Source organism: Corapipo altera, unplaced genomic scaffold, assembly GCF_003945725.1.
Source record: "Corapipo altera isolate COAL_440 unplaced genomic scaffold, ASM394572v1 70, whole genome shotgun sequence".
NCBI lineage: Eukaryota > Metazoa > Chordata > Aves > Passeriformes > Pipridae > Corapipo > Corapipo altera.
The window spans coordinates 7,143,322-7,159,861 of NW_020884911.1; the positions used below are offsets into that span (position 1 = coordinate 7,143,322).

At 42.2% G+C, this 16,540-nt stretch overlaps 1 protein-coding gene across 3 annotated transcripts in view; it reads left to right on the forward strand.

Moving 5' to 3' along the window:
• Positions 1-8,858, forward strand: part of MACROD2 (MACRO domain containing 2) — an 841,263-nt gene extending 832,405 nt beyond the window's left edge. For 2 of the 3 annotated variants that reach the window (XM_027653977.1, XM_027653979.1), the window contains exons 18-19: positions 3,256-3,324; positions 5,524-8,858. In XM_027653977.1, coding sequence (XP_027509778.1) covers positions 3,256-3,317 — 62 coding nt within the window. In that variant the 3' untranslated portion in view covers positions 3,318-3,324; positions 5,524-8,858. The remainder of the gene's footprint in view (positions 1-3,255; positions 3,325-5,523) is intronic. The other variant, XM_027653978.1, reaches the window with a different exon arrangement.
• The last annotated feature ends 7,682 nt before the right edge of the window (positions 8,859-16,540 follow it).

A 16,540-nucleotide genomic window follows, 5' to 3' on the forward strand; every position in this document is an offset into this window, starting at 1 on the left:
CTTCACAGCTGAAAGCACAAGCATCTATCACTGGGTCACCCTTGGCAGCCCAGCTTTTGTGGTTTAATTTCATGTACCATGGCACAACAAAATATGCTTTAGAAAGGCAGAGAGTTTAGACAGCTTAGGTGGATCTCAATATTGGTTCATCCGGTGGGCAGGGCCATGATAGTGATACATTTCAGAAATGACTGTTATTTAAAAGCTGGGTGTGATTCTCCATCAGGAAATCTGTCAGAGAGGGTGTGTGCAAGGGGGATAGGGGCATGTATACAGATACAGTTTTCTCCTTGCAGTCTCCATCAGCCACCAGAGCCGAGAACTCTGGATATTAAATTTCTTGTACCCAGGACAGATTTGCTGATTAGTATTTTGTAATGATGACAAATCCCAGCTTTGGTGATTGGTTTCCTAGGTGGTGTTTCCCTGACAGTAGCCTTTTTTTATTATTTCTATTCTTCTTTTTCCTTTTTTTTATTTTTGCCACCAAAGCTATGGAGATTACTAAGGTAGTTTTCACTTCCAGCTGATATTAGGCAGATCAAACTCTTCACTCCTTTCACAATGAGGTTGCTCATTTACCTTTTGTATTTCCAGCCTGTGGAAAGCTGTGTCCTGACTGACTGACCCAATGGAAGAAAAGAAAAAGATGAGAGCAGTGTCAAACCTGAAATTTCCCATTTTTAAGAAAGCTTGTGCCAATGAATGCACTGTCAGCAACTTGACCTCCACATGATTCACCAAAGCTATATAAAAGCACATTCTCAACAGCTAACACCCTCATGCTTTTATTTACGGTGTTGATGTAATATCCCAGAAACAAGTCATCTACGAAGTAAAGAGGTGCAAGTGGGTCGAGGTGATGGTTTTCTTTCTAGAAATCTAGAGTTATAGCTGAATGTGCTATAACTATGTGGATGCAAAGGGGTGCATTGTTTAGTAAGTGGCTGAAGGAATAGGCTGTGTTTGCAAGGAAGAGTCTGACCAAGCTCCTACTCAAATAACAGTAATATTTGGATGTTATGTGCCATCCAACTCTACAGCATACTATCCCGGGGTGGGGAAATGCACTTGCTCTCTCGCAGACAACTCTAAGCTTGGCTCTCTAGTCTGCCTTTTGCCTGTCTTCTCCACTTAGATGCTGTGCTGTGACTCCTGGCTAGCTGACCTTTAAGCACATAGCTTTCCTGCTGGCATGAGGAGGGATGCTGCACTGCCAACGCACATCCCCCAGGTCAGCAGCAACTGCACTGCTGTGATGGATGGGAACTATTTGCTGGGTTATTTCTTCTCTTCTTGTGGGAAACTTGCTTTTCTGGGGGAAATCCCTCCCTGGTCATCATTTGAGAGCTGCTAATTTTGCCCCCAACAGGCCAAAATTTAAGGGAAAGCAGATAGGGAATGTCCATTTCCATTGCACAGAGATGTCCATTTCTGGCGCAAAAAGCCCTGTGTGAAGGTGCAGAAGGAGGTGCAAGTAAAACTGAATTTAGGAGATGTGCACCTCCTTGAACTCCATGTGCTTTGCTGAGTTGCTGTTTGATGTAGCTTATTATGGGAGGTGCCACAAGACTGCTAAAGCAAGTTAGCGGTTTAACACCTCTAAAAACCTTGTTTAGCTGGGAGAAGGCCAGTTTTCAGTTGGGATATGATTGAGTGTAGTGCACCCAGGGCTAATGATGCCATTCTGACACGACCTTGTGCTGGGAGACACCGAGGGCCGTGAATCACATCCCCACCGTACTTGGTGGCAGCTCTTCTATCTGCTTTTGCAGTATGTGCTTCACTGTTCTGCTATTTTCAGCTAAATAGAGAGGTTTGTGTAGGTGGCCTCATAGTAACATGTGTTGTTGGGGTTCACTCAGTGGTCTGAAGAATCTTATCCTTCAGTCAGATCTTCCTGTCCCTACCAGAGCTGATGCCACGAGACGAGCTTAGTCACAGATACATGGGAAAAGGCTCATCTGGGGTGCTGAGAGAGCCTAACCACAGTTTTCAAATCTAGATTTATTTTGCAGGAGGTCTCTGTAAAATGTGAGTGAAGGCTGATGGTATTTTCAGCAAAGCCAGCCAATGAAGCTGGCCAGCATAATGAGGCTGGGAGAGACCACCATTGTCAGTGTGGAGCGGCCTTCCCTCAGTGATTTTTTTATTAAGCATTCTGTCTTTACTATGCAAATGTGGGTAAAGAACACAACTTTGTGATACGCATCAGAGCTCCATAATCAGGAGCAGATACTTTTCTTATTATTCATCACATACATCCAGGAAGCCATTAAAGTATCTGTTCTGCATATGGATGATGAATAATTTACAAATAATTAATCAAAACCCTAACAGGTGTATTGACATGTTATTGATTCAGAAAAGAGATTGTGCTGCCTGGCTGGAAGTAGCATCATTATTGATTTTTGGCTTTTTTTCCCTCCCCTTTCCCATCTTCCCTTAGTTTCCAAATCTCCCACTCAGGTTTGAGGCTTTTCCCTGTCACCCATGTCAAATGGCTCATAATCTGCAGTTGATACCACAACACAAAGCAAGATTAAAGAAAGAAAAAGAGGTCTTAATATAATGGCTTCATTCAGATTCATTGCAGAACAAATACTAGAGACTAATCTTAAAAATGTGGGTGCTGAGGTATTTATGTTTAGCTTAAATATGACCAATCGCACCTTCCATAGTTTAGATATTTTTTACAAAGGTCATGGTGAAATGAGGTTTAGCCTTCTATTTAAATTATTTCTCACTTTTGAAATAATTTTAAATGAAAATAAGGTCGTTTTTGTAAATGGATAGCACACTGGCAAACTATTATTCGTAGTGATGTTGCCTCTGAATCTGCCAGCAAATTTGCAGTTCAGGAACATCTGGAAGCAGCATCTCTGTAGCTGATACGATATGAAAAGGGTCACAGACTGACTGCTGCAGTTTAGGGATATGGTCTAGTGGGACTTGACAGTGTTAGGTTTATGATTGGACTCAATGATCTTAAAGGTCTTTTCCGACACGTATTAGTCTATGATTCATTATGAGCCTGTGGCTCAGCCCCGAGTCCTGCCAGGAACTTTGTCAGAAGTCTGTGGATATTTGAACCGGAGGCACGAGACCACTTGAGCCAGCAAAACTCTAAATCATCCTTTGGCAATACCTGTGTCTCTGCCTGTGGCCTACAGAGACAGAGTCATTGAGATCCTGAGCTGTGTTAAACTTAAGTATCATGAATAGAGTTTGATGACCATCTTGTTTTGTTTTCAGCTGAAATGAATAGTCAAGTTGAAAGTATAAATGATCCTATGGAAACAGAGCGGAAAGCTTAAGTAACAGGTAAGACCTTCATGACTATTTTTCCTCTCCCATTTGCCAGTCAGTTTCTGTTTGAAAACCTGCTTTAAAAATTACCTTAATTAAAGATAGAATTTACCAAAAATAAAAAAATAAAAAAGAGGAAGACAGAAGACAAAGGAAAAGAAATTGTCTAATATGGCCCATATTACATCAAAAAAATAAAATAGCCAGTAGACTTGATTTGTCAAGTAAATATTATAGTAGCAGCAGTCTGCAGCTGTAATGGGTTTAGACAGTACACGGTCTTAGATCATCAGAAGGCAAGACAGCACTGAGATAAGGAACAGAAGAGTAACTGAGCAAACTGGTTTTGGCATTGCTTAGGAAAATGACAGGCAATTTATACTGGTTGGAACTGAGCTCAGTCCTGTACGAGCTGTATTCTGGGAACAACAAGTTCACGTCACAAGGGGTTTGTTGCCCTTGGCTCTCCGATGCCTAACGTCAGTTGTAGCAATACCACTGAAAAACAAGGCAAAGTCAGAGAGTTGCAGCAGAAAAGAACTCTGCTGCCTTTTGGAGCTTTTATTGTCTTTATGCAGTAAATGATAGTACTGTAGCTGGAGCGGGCAGTGGTGGTTGTTGAGGCAGAGTTTGTCATAGGCATAAACAGTGTTGCCCCTAGACAAAAATGAATAATTTGGTGGGAAGAAAAACGTCCAAGACTCATCCCCAGCTAAAAGAAGCATTTGCCATTTCTCCCTCAGAACTAATTTTAAGTGCACCTAGCTTCCTTTGCTGTCAGGTTACTGAGAAATACCAATATCATTGACAGCAAGGTGCTCTATTTACACTTGTAATGGGGTTTCATGTAGCACAAGAGCAAATATAGAGGCTGTACAATGACAGCAACCGTTCACAGAGATTTAAATCACAGAGATCTAAAATACAAGGTCTTACTACTGAGCCTGGCTCTTGGTTCTTGTCAGCATATAAGCAGTGTGCTGCCATACTGTCAGAGTGACAAATAGTCCTGATGGGGTCCCTGGTAAAAAGTACTGAAGTAAAAACAGGTGGTGCACCCTCACCATTAAAATACAGTGTCCACAACTCCTCTAGCTTCTGGTTATACGTTGTTCAATCGAAAAAAGAAGAGGAACTAATGAAATCCTCGCTATTCAAAATACATGGTAAGGTTAATACCCTTCCTCAGTTTAAAAAATGTATTTGACAATTATTACAACTTTCACGTGGCTCTTAGGAAATCTGTGTTTTATGCTACATTTTCCCATGGAAAAGAGTATGTGTGAATGTTTGGGGCTGGAGTCATTTTTGCTCACAAATTAGCAATCAGTTGATAAATCTCTTCAATTCCACTGCAAGACCTGCCTCTGCAGGCACCTTTCTGAAGCAAAGGGACCCAATCCAGGGTACACCATGTCTCTCCCAGCGTTGCAGTGGGATGCACAGGATTCGAAGCGGGCACTGAATTCATTGCAGTTCTCTATCAATCACTGCCACTGTTTTAATTACAAGGAGCGGGTCCCCAGGGAGGATTGATCAGCCTGTTAAACTTCAACGAATCTCACAAGAGTCTTTTGGAGCCAGGGAGATCCCTTTGCTTATTATGTTGAGCAGTGTAATGTGTTGTTTTTAGCACCAAAGCACCCACCAGAGCTAGGGATCTGTGGTATCAAGCTGGGTACCAAGGTGCTATGGAAAATCAAGAAACCCTGCTAAGCACAGTCAATATACTCATCAAGTAATACTAGTTGTTATATATAAGCCATGTGACACATACACACATGAAAATCTACCTGAAAGGAGGTTGTTTCCAGGTGAGGGTTGGTCTCTTTTCCCAGGCAACTATCAGCAAGACAAGAGGGCATGATCTCAAGTTGTGCCAGGGGAGGTTTAGGTTAGATATTAGAAAGAATTTCTTTACAGAGAGGGTGGTCAGACATTGGAATGGGCTGCCCAGGGAAGTAGTGGATTCTCCGTCCCTGGAGATTTTTAAAGAGACTGGATGTGGCACTTAGTGCCATGGCCTAGTAATCGCGGTGGTAGTGGATCAAGGGTTGGACTTGATGATCTCTGAGGTCCCTTCCAACCCAGCTGATTCTATGATTCTATGACAGAAACTGCAAGCACTTGTGCTGGAAAGATGAGACCTGGGTTCTATGCAGATATTTGAAATTTTGCCTTTTTTCCTCTTCTTTTTTCTCTACTGTGGCAAAGGAAGGATGCAGGAGAGGAGAGACCCGAGGAAACGCGACGGGCAGGCGCTGACATCCTACAGCATCATTCTTGGCAGAAAAGAGCACATAGAGATGCTCTGCGGGTTGGGAGGGAGGGAGCTTTGGGGGAATGACTCTTTGCTTTAATTTCTCTTTGTTCTTCATTGCATTTTGTTCTGTAAGCCTGTTGGAAAGAATCATAACTTCCCAGTTCTAACAATGTTTTGCAGTTATCCTTGCAATTACAACAGTTTCTTCTGAACTGTGAGTCCCTGTCTTATATTGGGTCTCTTTTCCTCCTGCATCATATCATCAGTCACCTGTTTCCAGGCCCACCCCTTTTCTAGCATCTTTATCTTCTTTCCCATGATCAGCCTATGCTGTGCCATGTCCCTACCTGTGAATAGCACCTGTGGCCTCAAACTGCCAGCAGCCCAAATCTGTCCTGCTTTTTTTTCTGGTTAGTTCTGCACGCCCCAAGACCAGGGCCATAAGTATGACCTTTGGGTACAGGTAGGCAACAGGCATTTCCTCAAGCCTGCAGACACTCTGCATTAGAGGCATCTTTAAATACAGCTCTCAGCTTTAACAGCTTCACACTGTACCTTGTGTGAGCCCTCATTAGATTTTCCACTGCATATGTATGATTTTCTTTCTGGTTTTTTTTTAAAGCAATTAAGAGTTATTTGGATAAGAATGTCTCACCATATGTCAATTGTTCTGCCAGCAAATGCTGCGCTGAAATTTGTAAAAAACTAACAAAAGGGTTGCACATACCATGCTGTAACCAAAACTGATGGACAATACACTGGATGGAAGAACACACAACCCATGTCCAGGGCTACAAAATGTATTTTAAAATGCTGCTAAGAATAATTTGATCATTTTGAGCAAAGTAGTTGCTTCTAATTTGATAATTTTAAGCAAAATAATTGTTTCTGTGTTTTTTTTTCTTCACCCAAAATATGCGTGAATCCCAAAATAAGTATTTAAAATATGACCAGAAAAAAAAAGGAAAATAAAGTAATAGACGAGGTAAGATGTATCTCTATCCTCATGTGATCTGGGTTCACGCCAGCTAGAGTAGTTGTAGTGATAAACCATGTGCTGGTGTAATAGTGAGTCAAGTGTAAGTGTGACCCCAACACACCAGCACAGGCTTTGGGAGTCGGTGGCTACCGTTAATTCAAAAGGGTGTCAAGGAGAAACAAGGATTAGAAAGGAAAACAAGAAAAACCCCAGATTTCACTAGGACAGTGCCCCTAGAAAGGCAGCCCCCTATTTCTTCCTCTCTGTGGGCCTCCAGCATGTTTGATTGAGGTGGAAGAGTATTTCTGTGTGCCGGCTCCAGGGGTTTGTTTACCCCCTGGTTTGTCACTGGCACCAGAGAGGATCTCAAGGAGCTTCTTCATCACCTGGTTGTCCTGGTGGTGAGTACATAACTCTGGGATCAACTGTGGAAGGAGCAAATGAGCTGATGTAAGCCTCTGAATTGGGTTGATAATCTTGCTAAGTTTGCTAACTCTGGCCCTTGTTCTTTCCGAGCACCCTTGAAGGGATTCCTTGTTCCCTTTGAGGTGGTTCTGCTGCTTTTCTTTCCCATCCTTGGGGTCGTGCTTGACAGAACGTGTCTTTTGGGACATGGACTTTTTTTCCTGTGGTTCCTTCTCCTGGTTTTCATCAGTCTTGCAGTGAGAGACTTTGCAGGCAGTACCTCTACATGGTGCGCATCCATCCTGTATGCTTCTGTATATTTTCCATACTGGGTCATTTTGATTGAAACAGGCTGTCATAATAGGAGGGTCAGAAATGGATAAACTCCTTGGGAGTATGGTATAACTGCGGTAACTTCATTCAAAAGAGTATCCAGTCTCCTGAATATAGTTCTGTACCTGTTTCCATTGTGCTTGCCCATGGGCAACATTAACAGGGGTGTTAGCTGCCATTAGCCACCTATCAGATGTCCCTCTTCCATTGCCAGCCTCAGTTTTAGCACGGGAGCCAAAGGGAGAGCTCCACAGGAGGCTGGCTGTTGAGGTGTGATGGTTCAGAAGGAGACAAATAATCCTTAAATGCCTTGTGAAGACTGACTGGTAGTTAAAGAAAAAAATTAACTGCAAAGATGCATTACATTAGACACTCTCTAACCCCTGACAGTAATTCATTGTGCTTTTCATTTGACCTTGGTCCTCAGACAGCAGTGAGTCTTTGCAACCACAAACCATTCGCCCAAGGATGCGGCTGCAAAGTGTGAACTGTAAAGCAAGGAAACATAAGAATTGATTAAGTCCTTACTGGACAATTTGCAGCCATGTCTATATCTGTTTTTCTTCATGTGGGTTTTGGTTTGAATTGTTGGAGATTTTCACAACTCATAAAGTGAATGTAGTTTGGCAGTGTGAGTTCTCAGCTGCGCTAGTAGTCGAGGCTGCACCCATGCCCCTCTGTTGTTCTTGCTGGAGCTGCAGAAAGGCAGGGAGCTGATTCTGTAGAAGAGCAAGCATCAGGTGGAGAATCACCCCACTGGGATTTATGTCAAAGATTTTGGTTTAAATCCAAAATGTGTTTGCAATAGGTGGCGTAAAGGGAGTAGCAGCCCTTGGGTGCTGATGTTTGCATTCAAAGTATGAGGCTCTGCTTGATGGTTGTTTCTCCTGTGTCTGAAAGTGCTCATCCCTACCATTAGACTGATATTCCTCGGGCTAGTGACTGCTCCCATGATGAATGGGTTTGCTTTCATGCAGACATCCAAAGGCGATGCTTGAGACATAGTCTGTAATAATGGGTCACGCGTTCACTGCAGCTAATTGTCAATCTTTCTGTAAAGCACTGAGAAAGCCTCTCTGTGAATTAACACTGTTCTGCTTTAGGCACTTGAATGAAATTGTATTAAAAAAAATTTTTTTCTCTATATGCAGTGCATGCCAGTTTTGCTTTTAAAATTACAAACTGTAACAGAGTATGTGGATCTATTTTCTCGGGGAATAGGGATTTTTATCATATGATTCATCCAGGATTTGCCTTACCCTGACATTTGTGATATAATATAAAGTTTAAAAAAAATGTAAAAATTAAAAAAGATAATTTTCTTGACCAAAAAAATATGTTTTTACTTCAATGCAAAGAAATGTAGACTGTTGCTTGCAAAATGTCTTCTAATAGATGGTCTAGCAGCTATATGGGTTAGCACATGCCTTTTCTGTTACTCTGTCATTTACATGCTGAGTCTTGTTCCTTTTTCTTTTGTCTGTGCCATGCGTTGGAAAACTTAAAGAACTGATGCCTTCATACCACCATGTTAAAGCAAAATGTTAATAAAGCTTGTCCTGAAGACAAGGTGATGCCTCTCCTGTGTTTATTCCCTCCTGACTGTGTTGGAGCAGCAGTCACTTTGGTTGTCAGTGAAGGACATATTGGTTTGGATATGCAGTGTGTGCAGCCAGATCCTCATTTAAATTTATCATTCACTTGATGGCAGAGTCTCATGAGAGCCAGATATCTTCAGGCAAGGGGGATTTTTGGATACCATCAACAAAAGGTAAGAAGGGGGATTTGGTGGCTCAGAGGGGAAAAGGTCTTGTGGTTAGTCCCATCGCTGCCCCAAAGATGTTACAAAACCCCTCCCAGCAGTTGTACCAGGACTAAGTCCAGGCATCTGTCATCTGGCAAAAAATATTCTACAACATGCAATCAGAGACATTATGTAACAGAGAATTGCGTATGCGAGATGTTATCTGCCCTTTCTGCCATCACTAATTTCAAAAATGGATAGGTAGAAAATACTGCAAAAATCACAAAGGTGGCTTTTTTCTTCACATGACACCGATTTAGATGAAAACCTGTGTACTGACCCTGCCTTAGTGTGGTCCAAGGCCAAGGATTTAATTGTCAATAACTGAAGCAGGGGACTGGCTCTGTGGGTTCAAAGCTCTCCGACAAATTAATTCCCTTTCTGAAATTTAACTTTTCCTTGCATGCAACCCCTGGGCTGCTTAATGGAAGAGGACCAGGCACAGGAAGTGCATGGCTGTGGGGAATGTTTGCTGTTTTGCTGGATGCGGGACCCAAGTATGGTCTTAGTAGCAGCAAGCCAACCTGAGAGTAAGAAATACCTCAATAGCTGTGACACAGCATCTCTTTGGCTTCAGCTCTGTTTTCACTGTATCGCCACCACTGTACAGCAGAGGAGGTGCCTACTTTCCCCCACACTGTGGCCTGTTTCTGCTGCAAAGGTGTGTATATTTAATGGGAGAAAAATAAATACTGTCCATCCCACCCTTTTTAACTAGCACAAGGTCAAGAGGAAAACCTCCGTGGGTTTGGAGGATGAAGGAGGGCATGTGTTTGAGGCTGCTCAGACCGTCACAGAGATGGGTGCTTGTCCACATGATGTGGATTAGGCAAAGAGTAGATGAGTCTGCTGGCCAGATTTGGAAGGGAAGGTGTCAAAGTGGTAGATTTGGGCCTGGAGAAGTCTTTTGTGGAGCTGATAACACTGGATGTCACTCTAAGTCTACAGAAACAGAGACCCAGTTACTAATATTCCTACTCAGCTTCTGGGCAATAGTCTCCAAGAGAAATTGGGTTGCCTTTCAGGATATCCATGTGAACCTCCTCAGAGGGTTATGTGCATACTTTATATTGGCTTTGATTCCTCCCCACAACCTCCTCTCACACAGCAGCTTCCGAAGGGGGTCAACATGACCTTGGTCTGTCTTGTAAGGTGAAAACTATGCCTTGGGATTTTAATTAGTCTTGGGGTTGGGTTTTCTCTTTTGCCTTTTTTTACTGAACTGAAATTGTCCAGAGAACATTTAAATACCCTAATTTCTCATTCCACTAGAATTATCAGCAACCCCTTAAAGTAAATGGCAAATCACTATTAATTCCTTCAGAATTCACTTATAAAACATTTGTCATAATGAATTCCTTTAGAAAAACAAAAAAAAAAGGAAAAAAAAAGATTCCTGATGAAAACACAGCTGGTAGAGGAGGTACTTGGGAAGGCTGCTCCATCTGGTGGCAGCTCAAGGCTCGTGGCTTGGGGGGCACTTCTAATTGCATGACTCGGCTGAGATTTTCCTCCAGTTTAAGCCTGTTGAGCATCACCCTCTCCTTGGTAGAAGAGCACTGGACACCTCTCACCTCTAAACAATGCCCCCATGATCAAGTTTGTCTTTCACCGGAGAGAAATGGTGTTCAGAGTTAAGAAAAGCCCCCTCTGCCCCTTAGAAATGGTCTTCAGGTAATATGAGCTCTCATGGAAAAGGGTAAGGAGGCCAAAGCCACTGAGAACAACCTTGCTGTGACAGTGTAGCACAATGTAGGCAAGAATGAAACAATCTTTTATTAATACTTTTCAGTGCAAGTCTGGGAAGCAGTGCTGCCACTGCGTGTTGTAGAGGGCAAGAAGCCAGTTTGGTCTGTGCCATGTAGTTCCAACTCCTACTCATTTCACACCAACTCCCAAGCATGTGCTTTCTAGAAGTGTCCTTAGGGACAGGAAATGTAAACCTAAACTTCAGTTTTGTTTTTTTGGTGGGGTTTTTGTTGTTGTTTTTTTTTCTTTAAATTTTATCCAAACACATTTTAGCAAGTCAGGAAATTAGTTTTGAAATAAAAGTGGAAACAGAAGGACAGATCAAATCACAAGACAGGGGAAACAAGCAGCAGAGACCGACAAACCCAGAGGCAAACCAAAGGGCACTCTGAAATTAAAACCTTCTCTGCCATGTGACTCACAGCACCTCCACGCCATAGTAGGGTGTGTGTTTATTTTTTTTTCACAGGAAAGGGAAACTGGAGAGGCCAGGTGCTGAGAAGAGGCCGGTTACCTCTTTCCCCCAGTCAAATGGATGGGAGAGTGGTTTGACTTCTAAGTGGTCAAAAGTTACCCAAAGTGCTGGCTCTGTGCCCGTACAGGTAGTACAAGGCTTCTGCACAGTCCTCAGGTCGGTTCAGGTACCACAAGGAGAATGCCTTGTCTTGGGAGGGATCCAGACCAGGCCTTGACCCAGGTCCATCGAAATGGAGGGTCTCATCCTCCCACACCCTCGTCTCTGACCTTCTGTTTTTGTGGATTTAGATAGATACACGCATATGTAAGACGATTAGTTTGACAGGCATGATTTAGCAAGTATATACTGATACAGGATCTTACATGTATGTATTCTATATTTACTATACACTATGTATCAGATGATGTGTAGTTAATGTATTTCAGACCATATAATGTATATTATTATGCACTGTACATGGAATACATCTAATTTGATTAAACTGTACCATATAGAAAATGTATTGGATAAAATTTGCGTTTACCACTGTGTAAACACAGGTAAAAGCTGCACTATAAAGTAAATATTTACATGCAGTATACCGTATATTATGTAAACTAAACCCTTCAGCTACCGTCTAAAATGGAGATAATATATACCAGCAATCTACTACCAATACTGTGTTTTAGACCACATATTATAGATAACAAACTAGGTACTATTTAATAGTCAATATGTAACTACATATACTCTTAACACAATAGTGGTCTTTTATGTAGAATAAATTTAACTTAGGTGATATATTTGCACACAACAGGACAGTCTAAATCATGTAGTTTATAATCTCTATGCTATAATATTCTGATATGTGTACTACTCCTATATATCATTATATCAATATAATGATATGTAAGAATATCATATGCATATAAGAATTATACTACATTGTTTGTCTAATAAGTGTCATTAGCAATATACAATACATTAAATAATGATACATAATGAACTATAGTAATGCTTACACTACACATACTATTTAGTAGGAACATATTTCGTGTTTATACCAAATAATACATGACATTATATTATATCGTAATTAGATAGTTCTTAGTATATGAAATACAGTCTATGTTGCATATCTCTATGGCACATAAATTACGTCCTTGTACTTTTTTTGGTAGTATACCCATTTAATAAAATTGAAAAAAAAATTTCTGCATAAAATGTCCTATGTAGCATCTATTATCTCTCAAAGAATACTCCCATATCTATATATGCAATCCACACGTATAATATAGACTATACAGGGTACACTAGATGTTATTGAGGAACTTTATGTCAGAACAATATTATGAGATGATATATGGTATAGCTTATTTGTACTATATAATATAGCATGTGCTGCATGAGGAATCAGAGAACAAACAGGAGTCTGTGTGGTGAGATTTATTTCTATCCCAATCTAAAGACAGAAACTGAAGTTTTAAAAACTATGATAACAAGCAGCACTTATGAGCGTTGTTTTTTTGTTGTTGTTTCCAGTCGAGTCTACTGACAAATGTAAAAGATAAAAAGTAGAGTTTAAATTTTAAAAACAACAAAATAAAAGCTACAATCCTCTCTGGTTTTCCCCTGTCATGCAGAACAAGTCTGACAAAACCTGTGATACAGAGAAAACAGTCTCACAAAGCTGCACATTTATTTCTTCTCCTGCTGCAAAGGGGCCTCTGGAGTGTGTTTTGATTTGTTTTTTCCCCTTGGCTGTATTAATACACAGACTTGGGGACAGCTAAAATTCTTTACCTGGTGGGCACCACAGCAGCTCTGGAGCTTAAGGTAGCCAGCCTCTAATCCCATTACAGAGCCAAGGGCTCTGAAATAATAGCCCTTGTTCAAAATTCAGGCCAGAGGTTCAGCAGGAGGCTGGAGAATTGGAGTGGGAGGCAGATGGGGATAGTTGTGTGCCTGGGAAGGGGAGGGGATGGTAGACTTCTGACAGTGGCAGACAGAGACATTGATCCAGCTGTGGAGAGCATGTGGCAGCCCCAGCAATGTGACCCCAAAGGAAAAAAAAAAAAGGAAAAACAAAAAAAAGAAAAAAGAAATCAAAGTGCTTTTCATTACCTGTTAGCCAAAAAGAGACCTGGAGCTGTGAGCAATGAAAATGCCTCCTGCTGTTTTAGCCTTGCTGTGGATGGAGAGAACAGGACCAAAATTAATCATTGCTTCCTTTGCTTCAACAAAATCACCCAACTCATGAGCAGTTTCTCCTGCTGGTGGAGACAACCTGCTAGACTCTCTCTGCAATGAGTGGCCTTGTGTGTCAAGCATAACATGATAACATTATAATTTCACCATAATTGAAATTACTTTTGCTAAAGCTCTGATTTGTATTGCCAAACCCCTGGGAAAGGGAGACTTAGAGAAGGGTTATGCTTTCAGGCTTAGTACCTGGGCCATGACTCCAGCCTTCCCAAAAATGTCTAGAAGGACAGTAGTGCCACAGTGCTCAAGCCAGTCTGAAGAGAGAAAAGCCTGTGTTCCAGATACTCAGTTTATACAACCCAACACTTGCTTATCTAGAGCCAGCTAAAACATAAACCAACAGCTTAAAAACCAGTCTAAACCAACCATTTGATTCAGTGAAGCTGCAGCACCACACACCAAAAAAAAGACCCAACCCTATATTTTGATTTACCTGATTCTGCCTTTACACCCTGTCTGTAATGCAAGGTATTTTAGGGGCATGAAAAATGCAGTAAACAGAAAAGGGGTCAGGAAACTGAAACAGCATCAGTCCTTACACAGACTACACAAAGACACCCTTGCAATGGACAGGCCAAGCACAAGCAGAAGGTGTCCCTGGCAGCTGTGGGGAGGTGCATGTTCATGCAAGACTTTGGAAAGCAAAGAGATGCAGGTATTTGCAGTCCTATTACTAAACAAAGGGGGACAGAGTTGGGCAAGGAGCCTACACAGCACAGGACATGATGAGCACCAGTTCTAGTGACTCAGGCTAGCATCACTCCCTCAGCCCCAGTGCAGCAGAGCTGCAAACAGAGGGGAGCAGCAAACAGCAGCCCCAAAATCTGGTTGAAACTACACCAGTGTATGCATCAACCTGGGGACTGGTAAGGGAGGAGTTCAAGTTGCCCCGCCCCCAGCATAGGCAGAGATGGGAAGGAAGCAAACAAGGGAGATAAGAGTAGGATCTCAGAAAGGCAGGAGATATTTCTTCCCTCCCCCATTTCTTATACACAAAAAAGCCAAAGAAAAAAGAATATGACTGTATCCCTTGACACTCCTTATTTCCATATAAATAACCAAAATTTGAAGGTATTTACCTCAAATCATGCTAAGTTCTTGTCCTCACTGCCTCTTTGGAGCAGTCAGTGCCACAGGCTCAGCATACCTTTGCAGAGGATGTGTTTTCTTTGTTTGGATTGTGTTTCCCCCCTTGATGTCTGCACCTTGAGCCAAATTCATCATTGTTGGCAGAGCGGGCATAACTTGAAAATACCTTGTTTCTTCCTTGGGGTGAGGCATCTTATGGGCTGCAAGCATGGGAAAAGACACAAAGAGGAGAAGGAAAAACAAATACAAATCATACAAACACACATAGTGGCTGAAAATTACAGCCTAGATGTCAGCCTTTGAACCCAGCACAGATTGACTGTGATGGGCACAAAATAGAGCTGTGGTCTGTCAAGTATGTCTACCACATGCTCTTGAATATAAAAAAGCATAAATTTCAGGAACAAATAAAAACATATATAGATAGTTAGCAAAAGAGGTGAAACTGGGTAAGACTTTGGCTGGTGGTCAGTCTTCTTTCCCCTGGTACACCATGTATTCTCCTCTGGTCACTGCTGCTGCCACTCACCTAGACAAGCAGCAAAGCATCAGGAAAGGGAGAAGCACTCATGTCTTAGCTTTAACATATTCCCTACAGCTGAAGGTCACACCATGCAGTTTTCTTCAGTAAATTGCACTAAATGCTTGGCAGTCACTTTTACAAGATGTCATGGTTTAAAGCCAGCCAGTCACTGAGCACCATGCAGCCACTCTCTCACTCCCCCACCAGTGGAATGGGGGGGAGAATTGGAAGGGTAAAAGTGAGAAAACTTGAGGATTGAGATAAAGACAGTTTGATAGGGAAAACAAAAGCTGTGCATGCAAACAAAGCAAAACAAGGAATTTGTTCGCTCTTTCTCATGGACAGGTAGTCAGCGATCCCCAGGAAAGCAGGACTCCTTTACAGGCACTATTACTTAAGAAGACAAATATCAAAACTTTAAACACCATCCCCCCACACCCCATTTTCCTCCCACTTTATATACTGAGCATGATGCCATATGATCTGGAATATCCCTTGTGTCAGTTGTGGTCAGCTGTACCATCTGTGTCTCCTCCCAACTTCTTGTGCACCCCCAGCCCCCTTCTCAGCAATATGAGAAGCAGAAAGGGCCTTGATGTTGTGCAAGCATTGCTCAGCAATAACTAAAATTTATTGTCAACACTGTTTTCAGCACAAATCCAAAACCAACACCTATTAGACACCATGAAGAAAATTAACTGTATCCCAGACAAAAAGCAGCACACAAGAGCACCATCAATGCAGTGTGAAAATGGCTTACCAGTGAGAGCCAGAGCAGGGGGACTCCATTGCTCCAAACCCTGTTTTGGCCATCTGGAAGGGTCAGGTTGCTCTGGACCATGCTGACATGGGTAGAGCTGGCTGCAGAGACCATCACTGGTTGGCCCATCACTCGTGCAGGGCTCCCTCAAGCACTTCTCCCCACATCAGCCTGCATGAGCTCACATATGAACAGCCAGGTATCCCCCATAACTACTCCACAGCATTCCTTCTTCCCTACATCTACTTCTCCTGTTTCCAGCAACCAGCAGCTTTTCTAGGAAGCAGGGGACCTTTGCACCTGATGCCCAGATGGAATCATAAATACACAACTTAGGCGACCAGGACCACAGCTGTCTTGCTCTCAAATCACACACAGGACAGCTCTTGTTGTCTCCTCTCTCTCCCTCCATCTTTGGGAGAAGAGCCAAGTCCAAATACACTGCTCAAGAGAAGTCACATATTCTGAGGAATGGGTTTGGGGCCCTTTACTTCAGATACCTTACTGGAAGTCTAACATCCATCTGTGGACACACAAAGCTGCAGAGACCCACAAACAGAGGCACTTTCTATGTGTTAACCTAACTGGCTGGTCCCCACCCTGC